The following is a 16113-nucleotide window of genomic DNA, read 5'->3' on the forward strand; positions in this document are numbered from 1 at the left end:
GGTGAGAGCTCAAAGGCGTACTCAAAAGGAGGTAGGGTTAGAAAACGCACTACCAAAGGGATGATGTTGAAACAATGATTGTCAATGTTGAAAAGCAAATGCATTATGATTGATATGCATGTATACTTACCTGAGAAATATAGGCCCCCATTTCTTCATGGTGTCTTTCTTTTCTCTTAAAAGTTGTAGTATTGGTAGTAAACTTCGATGGCTTTTCCACTTCTACTTACTCGGGTTGCATATTGTGATCTTGACCTCTGGGAAGGGTTTGATGTCATTATACATCTTTGTCCTTCACCCTTTATCTCAAGAGTTGCCAATTTTGCCCGACATTTTCCTTAGAAAAAGAATCATGGAGCCAGCCCTACCATGTGTGTTTGATTGCCTCCCAGCTTGATCATGCCCCCTAAGTGTTCAACTTGGATTTAGTTTGGGGTGAGGATATGTGAAAGTAAGTTTGAGTTTTTTTGTACAATGAATGTTTTCATGCAAAATTTTTGGAACTTCCAAGTTATTCCAATCACAAAAATGATTTTGATATTGGTTCAAAACAAACTTGTTCTAAAAAATTCAAGTGATTCCTATGGACAGGTTTCTTGAAGTGATGAAAGCTTTTTGCTTTTGTTTAAAGATGAAGGTGACATCTAGTTGATCACAAAAGGTTTAAATGTCAATTTGAGGGTTATTAAGAACCGAATTGATTCAAAGCATTTATTTTATTTGCATGAATAATGATTTGACTCGCACGAGAAAGCACTGCATACCAATCTAGATTGCTTGCCTTTGATCAGAAAGGGCTTTATTAGGTATGTAATGTAGGCTTTGGCTATTGGTTACGAAGAAAATGGATATGTTGCAGGCTCAAAAAGTGTTTAAGGGATTTCAAGACTAGGGATCACTTGTGCTTGTTTCCTGACCTTTTGTCTTTTGGATTTGTTTTTTTTCCAAAATAGTCTTCATGCCCCCTAGTGTGGGGTTTGGGCTTTTCTCTTTGTTTTCTCCGTTTTTGTTTGGTTGAGAACAATCATATCAGTTGTTTTTATGAGAAGCTCAAATCTTTTAACCAATCGCAGTATTTATCTTCACTGTTTCATTTGGATGATAATGAAAGAATAAACATTACATGATCAATTCCAACACCCATCTTCACTGCTTTGTCTGGATGGTAAAAACAACAAACTCTCTTATTTTGCCCCCAGTGTGGGGTGTGATCCTAGTCAAGGTTATTTCCAAAAAACGCTACTAAGCTCAACATGGGACTGCAAAGGATATATTTCAGTCTTGTGAAAGGATTACCAAAGATGGCCTTTCCTCATCTCAAATGCACTGCAGTGAGGATCGATAGGTCTTGCTTTCATGCGCGTATGCAAAGTGATTTATTCAGTCAAATAAAACTCAGCTTTTGAGTCACTTCATAGTGTTGTTTGTCTTTATTGTCTTTTTTTCTTTCAAGTTTTCTAGGTATATGTGTACCTATTTAAGGAATCACTTGAATTTTCAAAATGCATTTGTTTTGGACAAATATCAACACGATTTTTTTTGTACTCACTTTGGAGGTCCCAAAATATCCTTGAAAACATATGAGATTAATGTATGGGTTTGGAAGAAAGGAACACTAAAGGATTCTTCATGTTGTAGTGTTGTGAGCAAAGTTGCGCTCAAAATGTTATTTACATGTAATAACAACAAAGAAGAGTGTGATGTGAACACAAGAAAACACATGATCTTATTTCACAAGAGAAGCTCATTAACAGAGAAAGTCTTATTCAAAAGCATTAACAAAAGGAAATAACAAGGCAGGCTTCATTCCTCTATTTTGGCGAATCTATTCATAGGCTAAACTCTTCTTAAAAGCTTTGCATAGAGGACTCAAAGACAATGCGGAACAACACCCCGGTCAAAAATTCAAGCTATCATGCTGGACCATTGATGCTTTCCAATTCCCCAAACATTCCATCCTAATATGCTTCAAGCATGATTAGGCAGCGGGTTCGTATTCACATTGGGGGTGTCTTCCAACTCTATCCAACCAGCCTTGATTAATTGCAGAAGCTTTCTCTTGAAGGCGTTGCAGGTATAGATGTTATGCCCAGTAATACCGGCATGGTATTCACATTTGAGTTCTGGCTTGTACCAATTAGGATAAGGTGGTTGCAGAGGTGTTAGAGGTTCTGGAGCTATTTGCCCAATGCTCAATAGCTTTTGATACATCTCATTCAGGGGTAATGGTAGTGGAGGCAGTTGTTCTTGAACCCTTTGGAAATTTCCAAATTGGCTTTTGGCTTGAAAGTTTTGGGGTTTAGGTTTTTGGATGTTGGCAATTTGGGATGGAGTATGGTAATTTTGGGATGTATTATTTTTACCCATGTAGTCATCTTCAACATGGTGAACCTCTTTTCTTTCAAAGCCTCTTTTCTCGGTTGGTGCAAAAATTCTACCACTCTTGACACCTTGCTCTATACGTTCACACACTATCACGGCATCAGTGAATTGTTGGGCTGAACTACCCATCATATGTTCGTAATATGGTGCTTTGAGTGTGTTGGCAAATAAAGAGACCATCTCTTTGTCCAGAAGTGGGGGATGTACTTGAGCAGCTAATTCTCGCCATCTTTGAGCATATTCCCTTATGCTTTCTTTATCCTTTTTCTCTATATTGGACAAACTGGTTCTATCGGACGCAATGTCCATGTTGTATTTGTATTGCTTGACGAAAGCATCCACAAGATTTTTCCAGTTGCGAATTTAAACTCATGTACCAACTCAAAGTTGCCCCACTTAAACTGTCTTGGAAAAAGTGCATTAGTAGTTTTTCATCATGTACTACCTCAGCCATTTTATTGCAGTAGGACCTGAGATGAGTCATGGGGCATTGTGTTCCACTGTATTTGATGAATTCAGGAACACGAAATTTCTTTGGGATAACCACGTTTGGGACCAAACACATCTCTGCTGCCCGTACCGGGTCATATAAGTCTACCCCTTCAATGGCTTTGAGTCTGGCTTCCAGCGCCTTTATCTTAGCTTGATCAATGTTATCAGATGACTTAGCCTTGTGGGACTCATTAGCAGATGCCTTCACAACTGTTGGGGATGGTGCAGGTGTCGTTGACTGCACAAATGTTGGATTTTGCTGAGGTTCTTGACCATGTTCGCTCATTCTTTCCTCAGGCTGAACTGAAGTAGGAGCCGGATCAAAGGTGATCGGTTGATTAGAAGGACCTTCATCAGAGGTATTTCTTAGTGTTTGCCTTAGTAAGCTAGTGAGGTGAGCCACACTTATTTTCAGAGACTCCAACTCCTCGTGCAAATAGGCATCACGATGAGCACGCTCTTCATCTTCCATGTTTCTTGCTCGAAGTCGGGTGTTGTAGACTTTTTGGGGACCTATATTTCAATCTGACATGTATGCATGTTAAATGTATGAACATGTAATCTATATGACGAACTCGCCCTTCGAGGGGTGACATATGGTCGCAACTCTTGTATGATGAAACAAGAATCTTGATTCTTGCACAAACTCTACAATGAAAATTTTCTGAGCGACAGTCATTGTGTCACCCATAAGTCTGGAGTTCAAGATGCTTCAAGAAGGGCTTGCTCGGATGCAAAACAATGTGTACGGAGCATACATCCTAAAGGCAGGTTCTAATCTTTTTAAGTGAGACAAAAGGTAGGTTTACTATTTGGTCTCTAAAAAAGGACTCTCATTGTCCCAGTGATCGCCCTCGTGGAGGCAATATAGGGGCTTGTAGGCAGTGAGATGGCACGTGTCCAACTATTACCAGTCTAAGCACTCAACGAAGAGTTGGGGTTTACACAAACTTAAACCTTGACTAAAAGTCATAAGGTAAGCTGCTAGTTCCCCCCTAACCTGAAGCTTGTGTGTGCTTTAAAAAAAAAATTGACTATGTGATGCGTGAGATAAATATGTACAAAAATTAAAGCGCACAACTAAATATGAACAAATATATAAAGAAAATGCATTTTTTAAAATAAACACGCAAACCACAACAATAAAACACAATCATCAGACAAAAACAAAGCTTAGTCCACAAAGTCCCCAGTGGAGTCGCCATTCTGTCGCACGTGTGCGACGGCGCGGCGATCGTCCACCCCCAACCCTTCATGAGGGTGTGGTATGTTGTCTATTTGGCATGGAAAATATGGTGAGACAAGGAGTTCTTTGTCTCTAAGGTAAAAAATGGACAGGGAGTCGCCACCTAGTATTCTGGTTACTAGGAACCTTAACTAGTCTTTAGAGATCGGGTACGGAGACTGGTTGCGTAAAGGGAAGGTATTAGAACCCCAACTACGCCCTACCTAAGGTAAGCTGCATTGTTTTAATGTCTGATAAAATCTAAGGTCGTGTTGTGGTTTTTTATTGTTCGGAATACGCATTACATGTAATGTCATACCCTAGGTTCTATTGTCCAAAAAAAAAGAATTAAATATCCAGAATATGCATTACGTGTAAAGTCATACCCCGGATACTAAGAGCCAAACAAAATAAAATTTTTGTTGTTTTTGAAATATTGGCCAATATTCTCTTGACTTTAATAAATTGGTTATTAAAGCCAAAATGCATGCTAAAACATTTTTTTTGTGTATGAAAAAATACAATATGAATTTTTAGCTTTGAGACACTTGGCCGTATGCACAAAAACATTCTTCTTCTTCACTCTCTCTCCCTTCTCTTCTGCTTTCTTCTCTCTGTCTCTCCCTCTCTTCTCTTCTTCTTTCTTTGCTCTCCCTTCTCTTCTCTTCCCCCTCTCTCGGGTCTCCTCCCTTTTCTTTTTGAGCGATTGTCACCGGCTATTTATAGCCAGTGAACAGTAACATAAGAGTTGATTTCTGCCTAAATTGTTGCCTAATTGTAAGAAAAAACGTCCCTGCCTAACATTGCCTAACATGCCTAATATGACAAAAAAATTTTGTTTTATTATATATATAATAATAAATATTTATATAGGTAAAATTAAAAACTCAAATCAGTATTAGAAAAAGCCCGACTCAACCGCTAAAAATCAATTTTAATTACCGAAAATTATGTCGAAACATAAAAAACTTTCAGTGGGTATCAACCCGATGAACCGGGTTTTGACCACAAAATAACAGTTTTGACCCAAAATAACCTGAAACTCATTTTTCATCCTGATCGACATGGTTTGACCCGGTGAACTCGGTTTTGATGGAAAGATGCGGTTGACTCGAGAAAAAAATATTCTTTTGAAATTTAAACTTTTTTTTTTTTTTGGATTTTTATAAATAATAATAGAAATAAAATAACATTCAAGAAAAACTTGGTGAATCCAAAATTGGGTTACAACAATCATCACTAATATGTAAATGATCATTACTAAGATAGGGTTCAAACCCAATCAAAGTTGCAAGATCAGATGTAACGTGTTGATTCACTCTAGTGTTCGGGAACCAATCCACAATGTTAGGAGAAGAGCCATTACCAAGAACAAGATTGGCAGTCGATTGTTGTCCATGGCTACGAAGCTAAGAGCATTAAGGGGTTGTGTGGCCAAAGGAGAAGTAGAGCTGGCACTTGACATGATTCTCAAAGGATTAGTTAGGGGACAACTGTGAAGGACCAATATTCCTTTTGTTTTGTTGTCAGTTGCCCTGCTTCTAGTCATTGTTAGTAGACCCCTGAAAGCCATGAAAATCAGACTTGTGTTGGTGGTTATTGTGAAAATGTCCTCTCTTATGGCTGAAATTAGGATTGTTGTTATAGGTGGTAGATGATTGATATTGGGCAACATTCACTAAGGGTGGTAGAGGTGGCGTGGGCAGCAAAGAAGGATTGACAGCCATGGATTGAAGGGAGGTCTTATGAAGGAACTCATGAGTAAGAAGATGGCTATGGAGATCTGCATACGAAAGAGGTTTTGTCTTGTTCATAAGGCTGGTTACCAAATCTTTGAACTCACCACGAAGACTGTCGCATGTCATCCGCTCAGTGTCTGTTGGCGATTTTCATCTCATTTGCTTGATTTGGGAGTCGCCGCCTAGTATTTGATTGAGAGTTATTAGGAAACCTGGATGTACTTATCTTTGTCAGAGATTCATAGGTAAGGGATTGATTATGGCTAGGGAAGGTATTAATTAACACCCCTAGCTCACCCTACCTTAGGTAAGATGCTTTGCGGTTTGATGTGATTTGAAAATTTTAAATATTAATCAAATTCTTAAGGCTTTAATAAATCAATTATTAAATCCAAAAATGTATGTATAAACGTGTTCTTACATTTTCACGGGAAGTATAACATGATTTTATTTGTCCTTAAAATACTTGACTATATACAAATTAAAACACTTAATTCTTTTTTCTTCTTTTTATTTTTGTCCTTTTTAAAAAAATTTAACATTAAAAGAAAACATACATAAAAAAATACAAACACACATTCATCACCTTTTAGTATGTTTACTCACACACTCACACTTACATACATCAATTTTACATGTTCCAAAATAACAAAAAATTTAAATGTACCAAATACAATTCAAAAATTACACAATAAGTCCCAAAAACTTCAGGAATTGTTGAGAAGGACTTCTGGGAACACAGGAACAGTGGCGGCACGTCTTCTCCACACACCACCGCCACTAGCAGCGGTGGGTTCACGCGCCACCGCAAGAAAAAAACCAGGGGAGGGGTGGATCTAGAACGACTTCCTCCCCTCTTCCCTTCCTCACCGGTGGTGACCTGTAAAACACCCAAAACACAACAAGCAGTTGATTTTAGTTTTTGTTTCTTGTTCACGAATTTGTTTTTCTTTCTCTTCTTCTCTGTTTTGGATCTGCTTATATCTACATATCTGCTCTTTTCTTTCTCTTTCCCATTCTTCTTTGTTTTAGGTGGCAGCAAGACCAAGGGGATCGCCGAGTGCTAGAATTTTGCCAGGTCTGACCAGCGAAGATGGAAGTGGTGATCTAGTCGGCGGGCTCGGTTATGTCATGCTTGGATTGCTAGTGATGGCCTCGGCGATACTGGAGCTGACGGTGGCACTAGGGTGTTACTATAGTGTTGTTGTCGTGATGGGATTGAGCGAAGATAGCGTGGGCTGCCGTTGTGTTTGGCCTGAGGAAAAAAGAAGTCGATGTGGGGCTGGTCTCATGTGTCAGTGGGTGGCAACAAGTCTGGTCGTGTCTGTGATGCTGCTGGCGGGGAAGGAGACGCTGCTGCTCGGGGAGCAGGTCGTCGCTGCTGGATGGTCTTCACTCCTGTTGGTGACAGCAATGGTTGACTTTTGCTGTCGTTGTCTGGCTGTAGGGGGAAAGGCTGGTTTGTGTGTAGCCGAGAGAGTGAAGGGAGAGCAAAAGGGGGTGAAGATATGTTTGGCTAGCTGAGAAAGGAATGAGGGAGATCAAGGGTGGCTGCCTTGATCTTCTGGTTTGTCTTTGGCTTCAAAGGAGGGAGGCGACAACTCTGATCCGTGGGGAGAATGGTTTCTCTAGATTTTTTTTAGAGAGGGGGGGTGGGCGAAAGATTAAATGGGTTTAGGATTAGGGTTTTTTTTTTTTTTTTTTTTTGCCTTTCAAATATGCAAAATTGCCCCCTTGACAATTTTTTCCACTTTTTATGTGTGTTGTGACCTCTATTTATAGGCAAAATGGCTTGGTCTCCAAAACACATTGGTCCCTCAACTTCTTTATTTTTTTGTCAATTTTGATTTTTTTCTTATTTTTTTGTATTTTGGAAAGCAAGCAATATCAATGTTGACTCAACAAGGAAAATCAGTGATTGTAAAATTAACGCGTTAAAATTTTTCTAAGATGACGTTGAAAATGCTAAAAATAATGCAAATATATCAAAAATGTATTTTTTTTGGGTTCTCATTGTTTTTTTTTTTTTTGCTATTTTTGGTTTTTTCTGAAAATTTATCAAAAACATTGATAAAAAAATTAGGTAGCAACAAAGACCACGAACCATATATAAATTGAAATCTTCAAGAGAGATTGGTCGACTAGTAGCAGCTAACTCATCAAATAATGATATTTCCTTCTGCATATATATAACAACCAAAGCATCACCTTGCCAAAGATTTTGAAAGGACCAAGAAGTTGTATAATGCAAGAATTAGATGGGGAAGCAAGAGCTTGCTCAATAGTACGCCAAACACAATAAGAGGACTAACAATCGACAACAAGATGCAGTACATCCATTGAAAAATAAGAAATTAATGCACTGAAAATAAGTTGATCCTATTGCTTTAAACGAAGAAATTAATGCACTCAAATTCATTGTTTTATTTCATTTAATATTTATACCAGATATGGTCCTCATTCTTTTGATTTTTATTTGTTTTTATTTTTTAATTTTGGATGATTGTAAAAAAAAATTTATGATTTTTTTAGGTTTGTATTATCGGGGTAACCTAGTCTCGTGACCCGGGTCACGGGTTTTGAAAATTAGCTTAATTTGACTTTGATGTTTTTTAGGTTCTTTTTTTTAAAAAATAATATTTTTTTCAATTTCATCATTCGACATTAAGTTATTAGGCCTTTAGCTTCGTGATTTTTGTCATTTTTTTTTTTCTATGGATTATCCAAATCTCATATCTCGAGCCATAAGTTAGTCGAGTTAATCCAAGTTTATTTGGGTTTTTCTTGACATTTTTTATTAATTAATGTTCAGTTTCGTCTTTTATTAATTAGTTTGCTTGAGAGTTAACTTGTTTTATTCAAAAAAATTTATATGTGGTTATTTTGACCTCACAAGCAGGCCATGAGTTTGTTATGCTAACTAGAGTCAAGATTTTTATCCTGTTTTTTTTTTTTTCAATTTATCCTTCAATATCTGATTTGCTAGTAATTGAGCTTTTTTTTATATATATTTTATGAGGCTGTTTCATTCTCTTTTAATTTTTATTTTGTTATTAAATAAGATTATTGAGACTTTTTAAGAATATTTAAATAGTATTTTTTAAATATTGGCAAGAGTTAATTTTTTTTATTAGTCATTATTTTTTGTTTTCTTTTTTTTTTTTAATTATCACTAGCTTTGTTTTATAATCATATTATTAAATCAAACAAGTTTATTAAATCTATTCAAATCCTAAATTTCTCTTACTTTTTTTAAAAATATTATCATTGCTTGAGCTTTTTTTTTTTTTTTTTTATGTTTGAAAAAATTTAACCAAGTCCATGTCATGTCACATAGCAAGCCACCTATCCAATGCATACGACGTGCTATCATATCCACATTTTTATTTAAAGCATTGTTATTAAATTTGGCAATATCGAGCATGTTAATCAGAGATCTGATTTTTGCTAGGTTTTAAATTAAACGAGTATTTTAAGTTAAAACCGAGACAACAATTTGTCCCGGCGGAACCCAAGAGCAAAATATCACCTGAAGCATGGGGAGTGAGGTCATAGTGGAGCTCCAAAGAAACTCAACCAACTGCGCCAACGTCGTGGGGGAGATTGTGAAGATAGAAAGAAAGATCTTCCCGAAACATGAATCACTTGCTAGATCATTTGATGAAGAGCTTAGAAAGAAGAATTCAGGGCTTCTATATACAGAACTAAATGGAGAAGTTGCTGGCTATGCCATGTATTCCTGGCCCTCTTCTTTGTGTGCTTCTATCACAAAACTTGCAGGTTTCAATACCCATTACTTATTTCTTCCTCTCTCTTCATTATTTTCTGATTGTATACTTCTCTTTTTGCTGTTTAACAAACCCATAACCTGTTTGATGAAAGTACTCAAAGAGGCATGGTTTTCTTTTCTCTGAATAGAGTGATTGATTAGGCAAAACCCACTAAAATCCATTTAGTATAATTTCTTTTTCTTGTTATCTGATTGGCTAGGACTTGATTTCTTACATGGTTGTTAATGGCAAGTATAAAACAGTGAAGGAGAATTATAGAAGGCAAGGCCATGGAGAGGCATTGCTTAAAGCAGCAATTGAGAAATGCAAAAAGAGAAAGGTTCAACGTATATCACTACACGTTGATCCCCTGAGGACTGCAGCTATGACTCTATACAAGAAACTTGGTTTTCAAGTTGATAGTTTGGTAGAAGGTTATTACTCTTCAGACAGAAATGCTTATAGAATGTACTTGGATTCTGAATCTGACTAGTTTGTAATACAGCTTGAAATTGACACCAATATCACTATATCAGTAATTTCTCCTTCCAGTAAAAGTAGGAGAAATCGAGCATGTTGTAGCCCAATGAATAATAGGGTTTCAGTTTTCCTGCTCTTTTATTTAGCTTTAGCTTGAATGCTTAGATGTCTCGGGTGCTTCTTTGTGTGATTCTATGGGCTGAGCACCTGCTTCCCAAATGGTTTCTCCCTCCTTTCAATAATGAAATTTTCTGTGATTAAACCCCGAAACCATTTTTTTACTGTTTATGCTTATTTTAATGTGTCATTTTAATTTTTTGAATTAATGTATTCACTATCTACTCTACTAACTCTACCAAAAGAACTTTCTTTATGTAAATATAAATATTCTTCATGTAAATATCAATAGTGAAGGGGATATATATATATATCTTTTGATTAAATTTTTTTTAGCTTTTTTTATTCAATTTTATCCATTAATATTATATTAATTTTAAATAGAACTTAATAATTTGTTTTAATTTTTTTTATAAAATTATTATAATTTCAAATAAATATCTTGATATTTAGTTGGTATTTAACTTTATGAATGTTTATTTTGTTTTATTATATCATTATGTAAAAAATAAAATGAAAGAAAAAATAAAGTTGTTAAACCCAATGGAATCCATAATTTAGGTTGTAGATTTAATAGGTTAAATCATAAAATCTAAGTTAATTCAATATATTATTGTCTCGTTATTAAAACAAATATCTTTTTAAAAAAAAATTAAAGTCAAACTATGTTTTTTACATGTTATCTTTGAACCTGTCAATATCAACTATATCATATCAAGATAGCATATACTGATTAGTTTTAAACAAGTTAAGCATAATTTTTTTTTTAAAAAATAAGTAATAAGAAATTGAGGATAACATTCAGCAACACAAATCAAACACTTACAAACCTCTAATTTTAACAAAATTAAGTGAAAGACACAAGAAAAAGAAAGAACGAAAGAAAGAAAGAAATTGCGGATTAAATTCTGCAATACAAATCAAACTCTTAAGAACCCCTCATTTTGACAAAAATAATAAAAGTCATGGCTTCTTAATTTAACCTTGCCACTTGTATTTTTTACCTAAATGTTTCAAGCCTCCGCCCCAAAAAATAAGATTATGTTAAGACAAAGGAGGAAAACTTTATAAAATGCTGCTGCCCAGGATCGAACTGGGGACCTTTAGTGTGTAAGACTAACGTGATAACCACTACACCACAGCAACTTTGCGATCACAACAGTAAGATGTGATAATATATTCCTAATACATTGTGAGATTTTTAGCAAACGACTCCTTAAAAAACGGAATGAAACCTTAGCAACAACGATCGAAATTAAAACCTTAAAGACACACACAAATAATAGTAAAAAAAAACACGAAAATCATTTGATTTCACAAGTATTTGAAGCCCCCAAGATTTAAAAAATGGTGAGTGTAATGAGGAGTTGCATTCAGTCAATATTGAAGTTAGTGAATTGTTTGATAGGAATGGTTGGTATAGCAATGGTGTTGTATTCAATTTGGCTTATTAGAGTGTGGGAAAGAGAAATGGGTGGTTTTCCATTTTTTGAAGATGATGATGACGTTACTCCATGGTAAGTTTTTCTTTCATGTTTCTTTTTTTAAAAAAATTGGTGTGTGGGTTTTTTTTTATTATTGTTTTTTTGGTTCATGGGTCAGTGTTAGAATTGGAAAAAAGGATTTGAATTTTAGGATAGCTTTGTTTGATGTTTTGATGGGTGTTGTTGTTGTATGTTTTAGCCTTACTTGTATGTTTGATTGGTGGATTTTGTGTTAATTGGATACTGTTTGGGTGGAGGGAAGGCTGCAAAAAGGGGAGCTTTAGAAAGTTGAGGACTGAATTTCTGTTGTTTGGAAAGAGAGGAGCCTGGGGGGTGGGGGACGCTCATCGGTTTTGCTTGTAAGTTGTGAGTGGAACATCATCAAGGCAGAATTCTGTTAATATTTGCAGCTTCTTTTCTCTCCCGAGTTTTGAAGTGCATATGTGTATTAAATTTGAAAAGGAAGTTTGCTTCTAGTTAATGGAGGATGGGTGCTGATCTTTTTCAAGTGGGTCAAATATCTTTACAACCTTTTGGATTGTCATTCATGTACTTTTTCTATTTGCTTTTTACATTTTCATTAAGTTGCTGGACAACCAATGAAAAGGATGGTATTGAAATTTGGAAGATTTTGGTCTTCCTATTTTGCTTGTTATAGCAGTAAACTTGCATCTCTTTAGTTAAGTACTCATTATAGTGGAGGTTCTTAATTCTTAATTGCCAAATTGGTACTGCAATTTTTTTTTTCACTACTCCTTTTCCCACTATGTTATGGACAATCAAGAAGAGCTTTCTTTTCATGGCTTTATAGAGTTCTTACAAATTTTGTAATTCTAAAGTTAAATACATGCTCTGATTTGTATTATATGACTATTAAAAATGACAAAATTGTGTTTTCGATGGAGCTGTTTCTGTGAATGGAATATAATAATTGATTTTGGTTGGCAATGGATTATTAATTTGTGATGATAGTTAAAATGAGAGATACAAGGGCTGTTTTCGCTTTTGATTTTAAAGTAATAGTCCGTGGTCAGCTAATTAGAGCTTATTAACTCATACTCAGTATATGAATGGTGTGTGGTTGTTGATGTCCTTAAAGCAATATATCCATAAATTGCAGGTTCATTTACACATTTCTTGGCCTAGGTGTCACTTTGTCCGTGATCACATGCTTTGGTCATATTGCTGCTGAAACTGCAAATGGTTGCTGCCTTTATCTAGTATCCTCTTATCGAATCAATTAAATGAGTATCTATATTCCCTGGTTTATTATTCTCCTAATTTGATTATGCTAATAAATATTGGTTTATAGTCCCATAAATTACATTTTAGCATTTGATCAGCATCTTAATTTCAGTTTGACATTAATTGAACTCCCTCTTAGATTTAATTTTACCTGTGGTGAATAATATTATGAACTCAGAAAAACCAGTTCTGTTTTTATGATTTTTCATTACTAGAGAAACATGAGTTTTAGTTCCATGGAGCTTTAGTTTCTTAGAATGCATGACTTTTTTGGCCAATTTTGACCTTAACCAGGATTCAGTATATGTTATTTATATTCTTACTCCTCATGCTGGAAGCTGGAGTTACTGCTGATGTATTTTTAAACCGTGACTGGGAAGAGGCATGTTCTTTGACCAAAAACTCATTATTTGATTCTCATCTTATGGTTTTAAGATTACAAGTTACTACAAATCCTTACTGACAATTTATATGGTTACCATTCTATTTTATCTAACTTGGCACCAGGACTTCCCAAAAGACCCAAGTGGGAGTTTTGATCAGTTCAAAGGTTTCGTTAGATCAAACTTTGAGCTCTGCAAATGGACAGGCTTATCAATTGTGTCTGTTCAGGTATCCCTCTCCCTCTCCCTCTCCCTCTCACTCTCTCTCATTTTCCCTGCATCTCATTGACAAGGTGGAGTGAGGTGTGATAATTAACTCATTTGAGTATTATAAATGATTCCATTTACATGTAAGGTTGCAGATAAATTAATTATAAACCATCAAGTCCCCTGTGTACAAAACCACTGTTAGCTGTTCCAAGAGTCCATTGGCTTGATCAAATTGCATGGTGATGTGTTTCCTCTTGGTTCATGTGTTTGATTGGTATCTCACTGTACTCTGTTTTAACAATTCCATGGATGACTCAAGTTTTTAAATTAAGCAGCAATATTGTTTTCCATGTCAAAAATGAAAATTTAACATGTGGATACACTTTAGGGTTTGTAAGTCTTGGTTTATTAATTTTCCTTGTATTCACATAGGACTTAAGATGGAAGTTTTGTTTGGAAGTCTTTTTGTCGTAATCAATTTGTGAATCACCAATGCCTTCAAATTTGCAGGGACTGTCTTTTCCAGTAGCAATGATACTCAAGGCTATTGGGCCCCATCCATCTTATGACAGTGATGATGATTATGCTTCAGATAGGGCTCCACTTCTGAAGGATGTTGTTCATCCACCTTCCTATGTTGTTGGTAACCCTGTCATGGGATCCAGAAATAAGGCATGGAGTATAAGGGTTTCTGAGAAGGTAGGGATAACTTATTATTCCAGCATTCATATTCTCACTATTGTCAACCTCCTTTATTTACCATTCTCCCCATTCACGGTCCTTTTGTTCCTCCAACTTAATTGCAAATAAGAAACTAGGATGGTCATTAGTCTGCATTGGAAATAAGAAACTCATCTCAGCAAAGTTCATTTAATTTTTAGCATATATTGGCTATAAAGTCATAGTTATCCTGCCAAAACTCTACTGTCTCGTGACTAGTAATTCAAGCAGTGTTTGTGGTTAAACAAAACCCCGATCGTGCGTACTGGCTGACCTCTGTTATATATATAAACTTCATCTGCTCCATCAAGTTTCCTTCAAATTTGCTTACTGACCCTTTTCATCTCTACCTCTCTTTTTTTGGGTCCAGTTGATGAGTTTAATCACAAATTGTTTCCTGATAATAAAAAAATATATATATTAGTTAAGAAGAATATTTAAGCTACTATTTTCCTTGTTTCCCTTATTTTTTGGGTCAACTTCTAGATATTAATTTTCTCCTCAAAATCATGTGGATTCCTGACCGTGAAACTTCTGCTTACAATTTGATAATCATCAGTTAGTTAAACATAACACAGCTGCTGGCTGCTCATTATTGATCAGGTGGCTGCATAATTATCTTGAAATAATACACAAACACACACAATTCCTTCCTTGGAAACGCCATTCAGTATTGTATATATATTTTTTATTTTCTAATGTCTTATCCTTTGGTGTCAAGTCATTTTTTTTCTGTTATTAAATGTTTAGACACATGCATGAAGAAGAAGTTCTAAAAAATGAATGGCCTGAAATTTTATCAGCAATCTCTGTATTACCTTTTTTTTTATTAATGGTTTGTGTTCTTTCCCCCTCCGAGATCAGATGAATCAGGCAAACAGGTGATAGCTTTCCACAAGGCCAGAGCTTGTACAAGTGCTGAAGGTTTCAAGATGGAAAAGGGCTTCTTAGCAGTTCAGTACATATGGGATTTTGGCTACTTTTGTACCCAACCTTGTAGCATTAACACCATTGAATGTAACAAAAACTCACTTTCAATTGATGAATTCCTTCTTGTTTAATAGCATTCACCGCATGATGTTGCTGGTGGTGTCAAACAATTCCCGGAACAGTTGGAAACTATTTCCCACTACTGCTTACGAACTTGCAGGTGTGACAGGGCATCAAAGATATTTTTAATCACATCTTAGTCATCCGAGAGCCATGTTCTTGTTTGATCACAAATCTTTACATTAATTGTAAATGAAGACCAAGAACAGACTAATAATGGAGCGTTCATGTCAGAGTGTCATGTGCCGACCAACTCATCAAAAAAACTTCAACTTTAACCTAAGAACACCCAAGCATGGAGCTTATACAACCCATAAAAAGCCTTTACAACTTCACCAAAACACGAGTGAAAAGCAGAAAACAAAATAAAGAAAGTAGGAATAAGCTTTTCTTTCCCAAGCCTTTTGCCCTCCCTGGATACTTGTATCATGGACACCGCTGCTATATCAATATTCAATGTGCTAATTGGTCACAATATATTAATCAGTGACCGTTTGTGCTATGAGCTGAAAGGATTCACAAGAGATTTTTCTCAACCGCCAAGATAATCTTAACATGCTGTCGAGGATGTTAGTGTGTTTTACTGTATACTATTTTCTAGACAATTTATGATACAATTTTTGCATATAACAAGGTCAATGGGTTCCTCAGGTTTTTATTAGAAGTAATGAATTGCAAAACAAAATTTTATTATTATTATTAAAAGTAATATTTTATTTGAACAAACTGTATACTCGGCTCCAACAAATCATGCAAAATAAAATAGGATTCATTGTTTATTTTTCTTTTAAAACTTTGTAACATGGCTCGGGAGCC

At 35.5% G+C, this 16113-nt stretch overlaps 2 protein-coding genes and 1 non-coding gene across 3 annotated transcripts; 2 read left to right on the forward strand and 1 right to left on the reverse strand.

The window, feature by feature from the left end:
- The first annotated feature begins 9223 nt into the window (after positions 1-9223).
- Positions 9224-10239, forward strand: LOC118042968 (uncharacterized). The gene is made up of 2 exons (XM_035050742.2): positions 9224-9618; positions 9872-10239. Exons 1-2 carry the CDS (start codon positions 9375-9377, stop codon positions 10099-10101), a joined length of 474 nt encoding a protein of 157 aa, XP_034906633.1. The 5' UTR covers positions 9224-9374; the 3' UTR covers positions 10102-10239.
- Positions 10240-11278: 1039 nt separating this feature from the next.
- On the reverse strand, positions 11279-11351 carry TRNAV-UAC (transfer RNA valine (anticodon UAC)). The gene has a single exon. It is a non-coding gene; the product is annotated as a tRNA-Val (tRNA).
- A 115-nt stretch (positions 11352-11466) lies between these two features.
- On the forward strand, positions 11467-15308 carry LOC118042966 (tetraspanin-19). Its single transcript, XM_035050739.2, has 6 exons — positions 11467-11722; positions 12810-12909; positions 13236-13316; positions 13442-13546; positions 14038-14226; positions 15112-15308. The coding sequence occupies exons 1-6, from the start codon at positions 11553-11555 to the stop codon at positions 15130-15132; spliced, it is 666 nt and encodes a 221-aa protein (XP_034906630.1). The 5' UTR covers positions 11467-11552; the 3' UTR covers positions 15133-15308.
- Positions 15309-16113: the final 805 nt, after the last annotated feature.

This window comes from Populus alba, chromosome 13 (genome assembly GCF_005239225.2).
Source record: "Populus alba chromosome 13, ASM523922v2, whole genome shotgun sequence".
Taxonomy (NCBI): Eukaryota; Viridiplantae; Streptophyta; class Magnoliopsida; order Malpighiales; family Salicaceae; genus Populus; species Populus alba.

What these genes read in the sequence shown, in the direction of transcription:
- LOC118042968 (XM_035050742.2), top strand. Translation starts at nt 9,375, where the DNA reads ATGGGGAGTGAGGTCATAGTGGAGCTCCAAAGAAACTCAACCAACTGC. An exon ending in TTCTATCACAAAACTTGCAG is followed by an intron (nt 9,619 to 9,871) that starts GTTTCAATACCC and finishes AGTATAAAACAG; the next exon opens with TGAAGGAGAATTATAGAAGG.
- LOC118042966 (XM_035050739.2), top strand. Translation starts at nt 11,553, where the DNA reads ATGGTGAGTGTAATGAGGAGTTGCATTCAGTCAATATTGAAGTTAGTG. An exon ending in GATGATGACGTTACTCCATG is followed by an intron (nt 11,723 to 12,809) that starts GTAAGTTTTTCT and finishes CATAAATTGCAG; the next exon opens with GTTCATTTACACATTTCTTG. An exon ending in TAAACCGTGACTGGGAAGAG is followed by an intron (nt 13,317 to 13,441) that starts GCATGTTCTTTG and finishes ACTTGGCACCAG; the next exon opens with GACTTCCCAAAAGACCCAAG.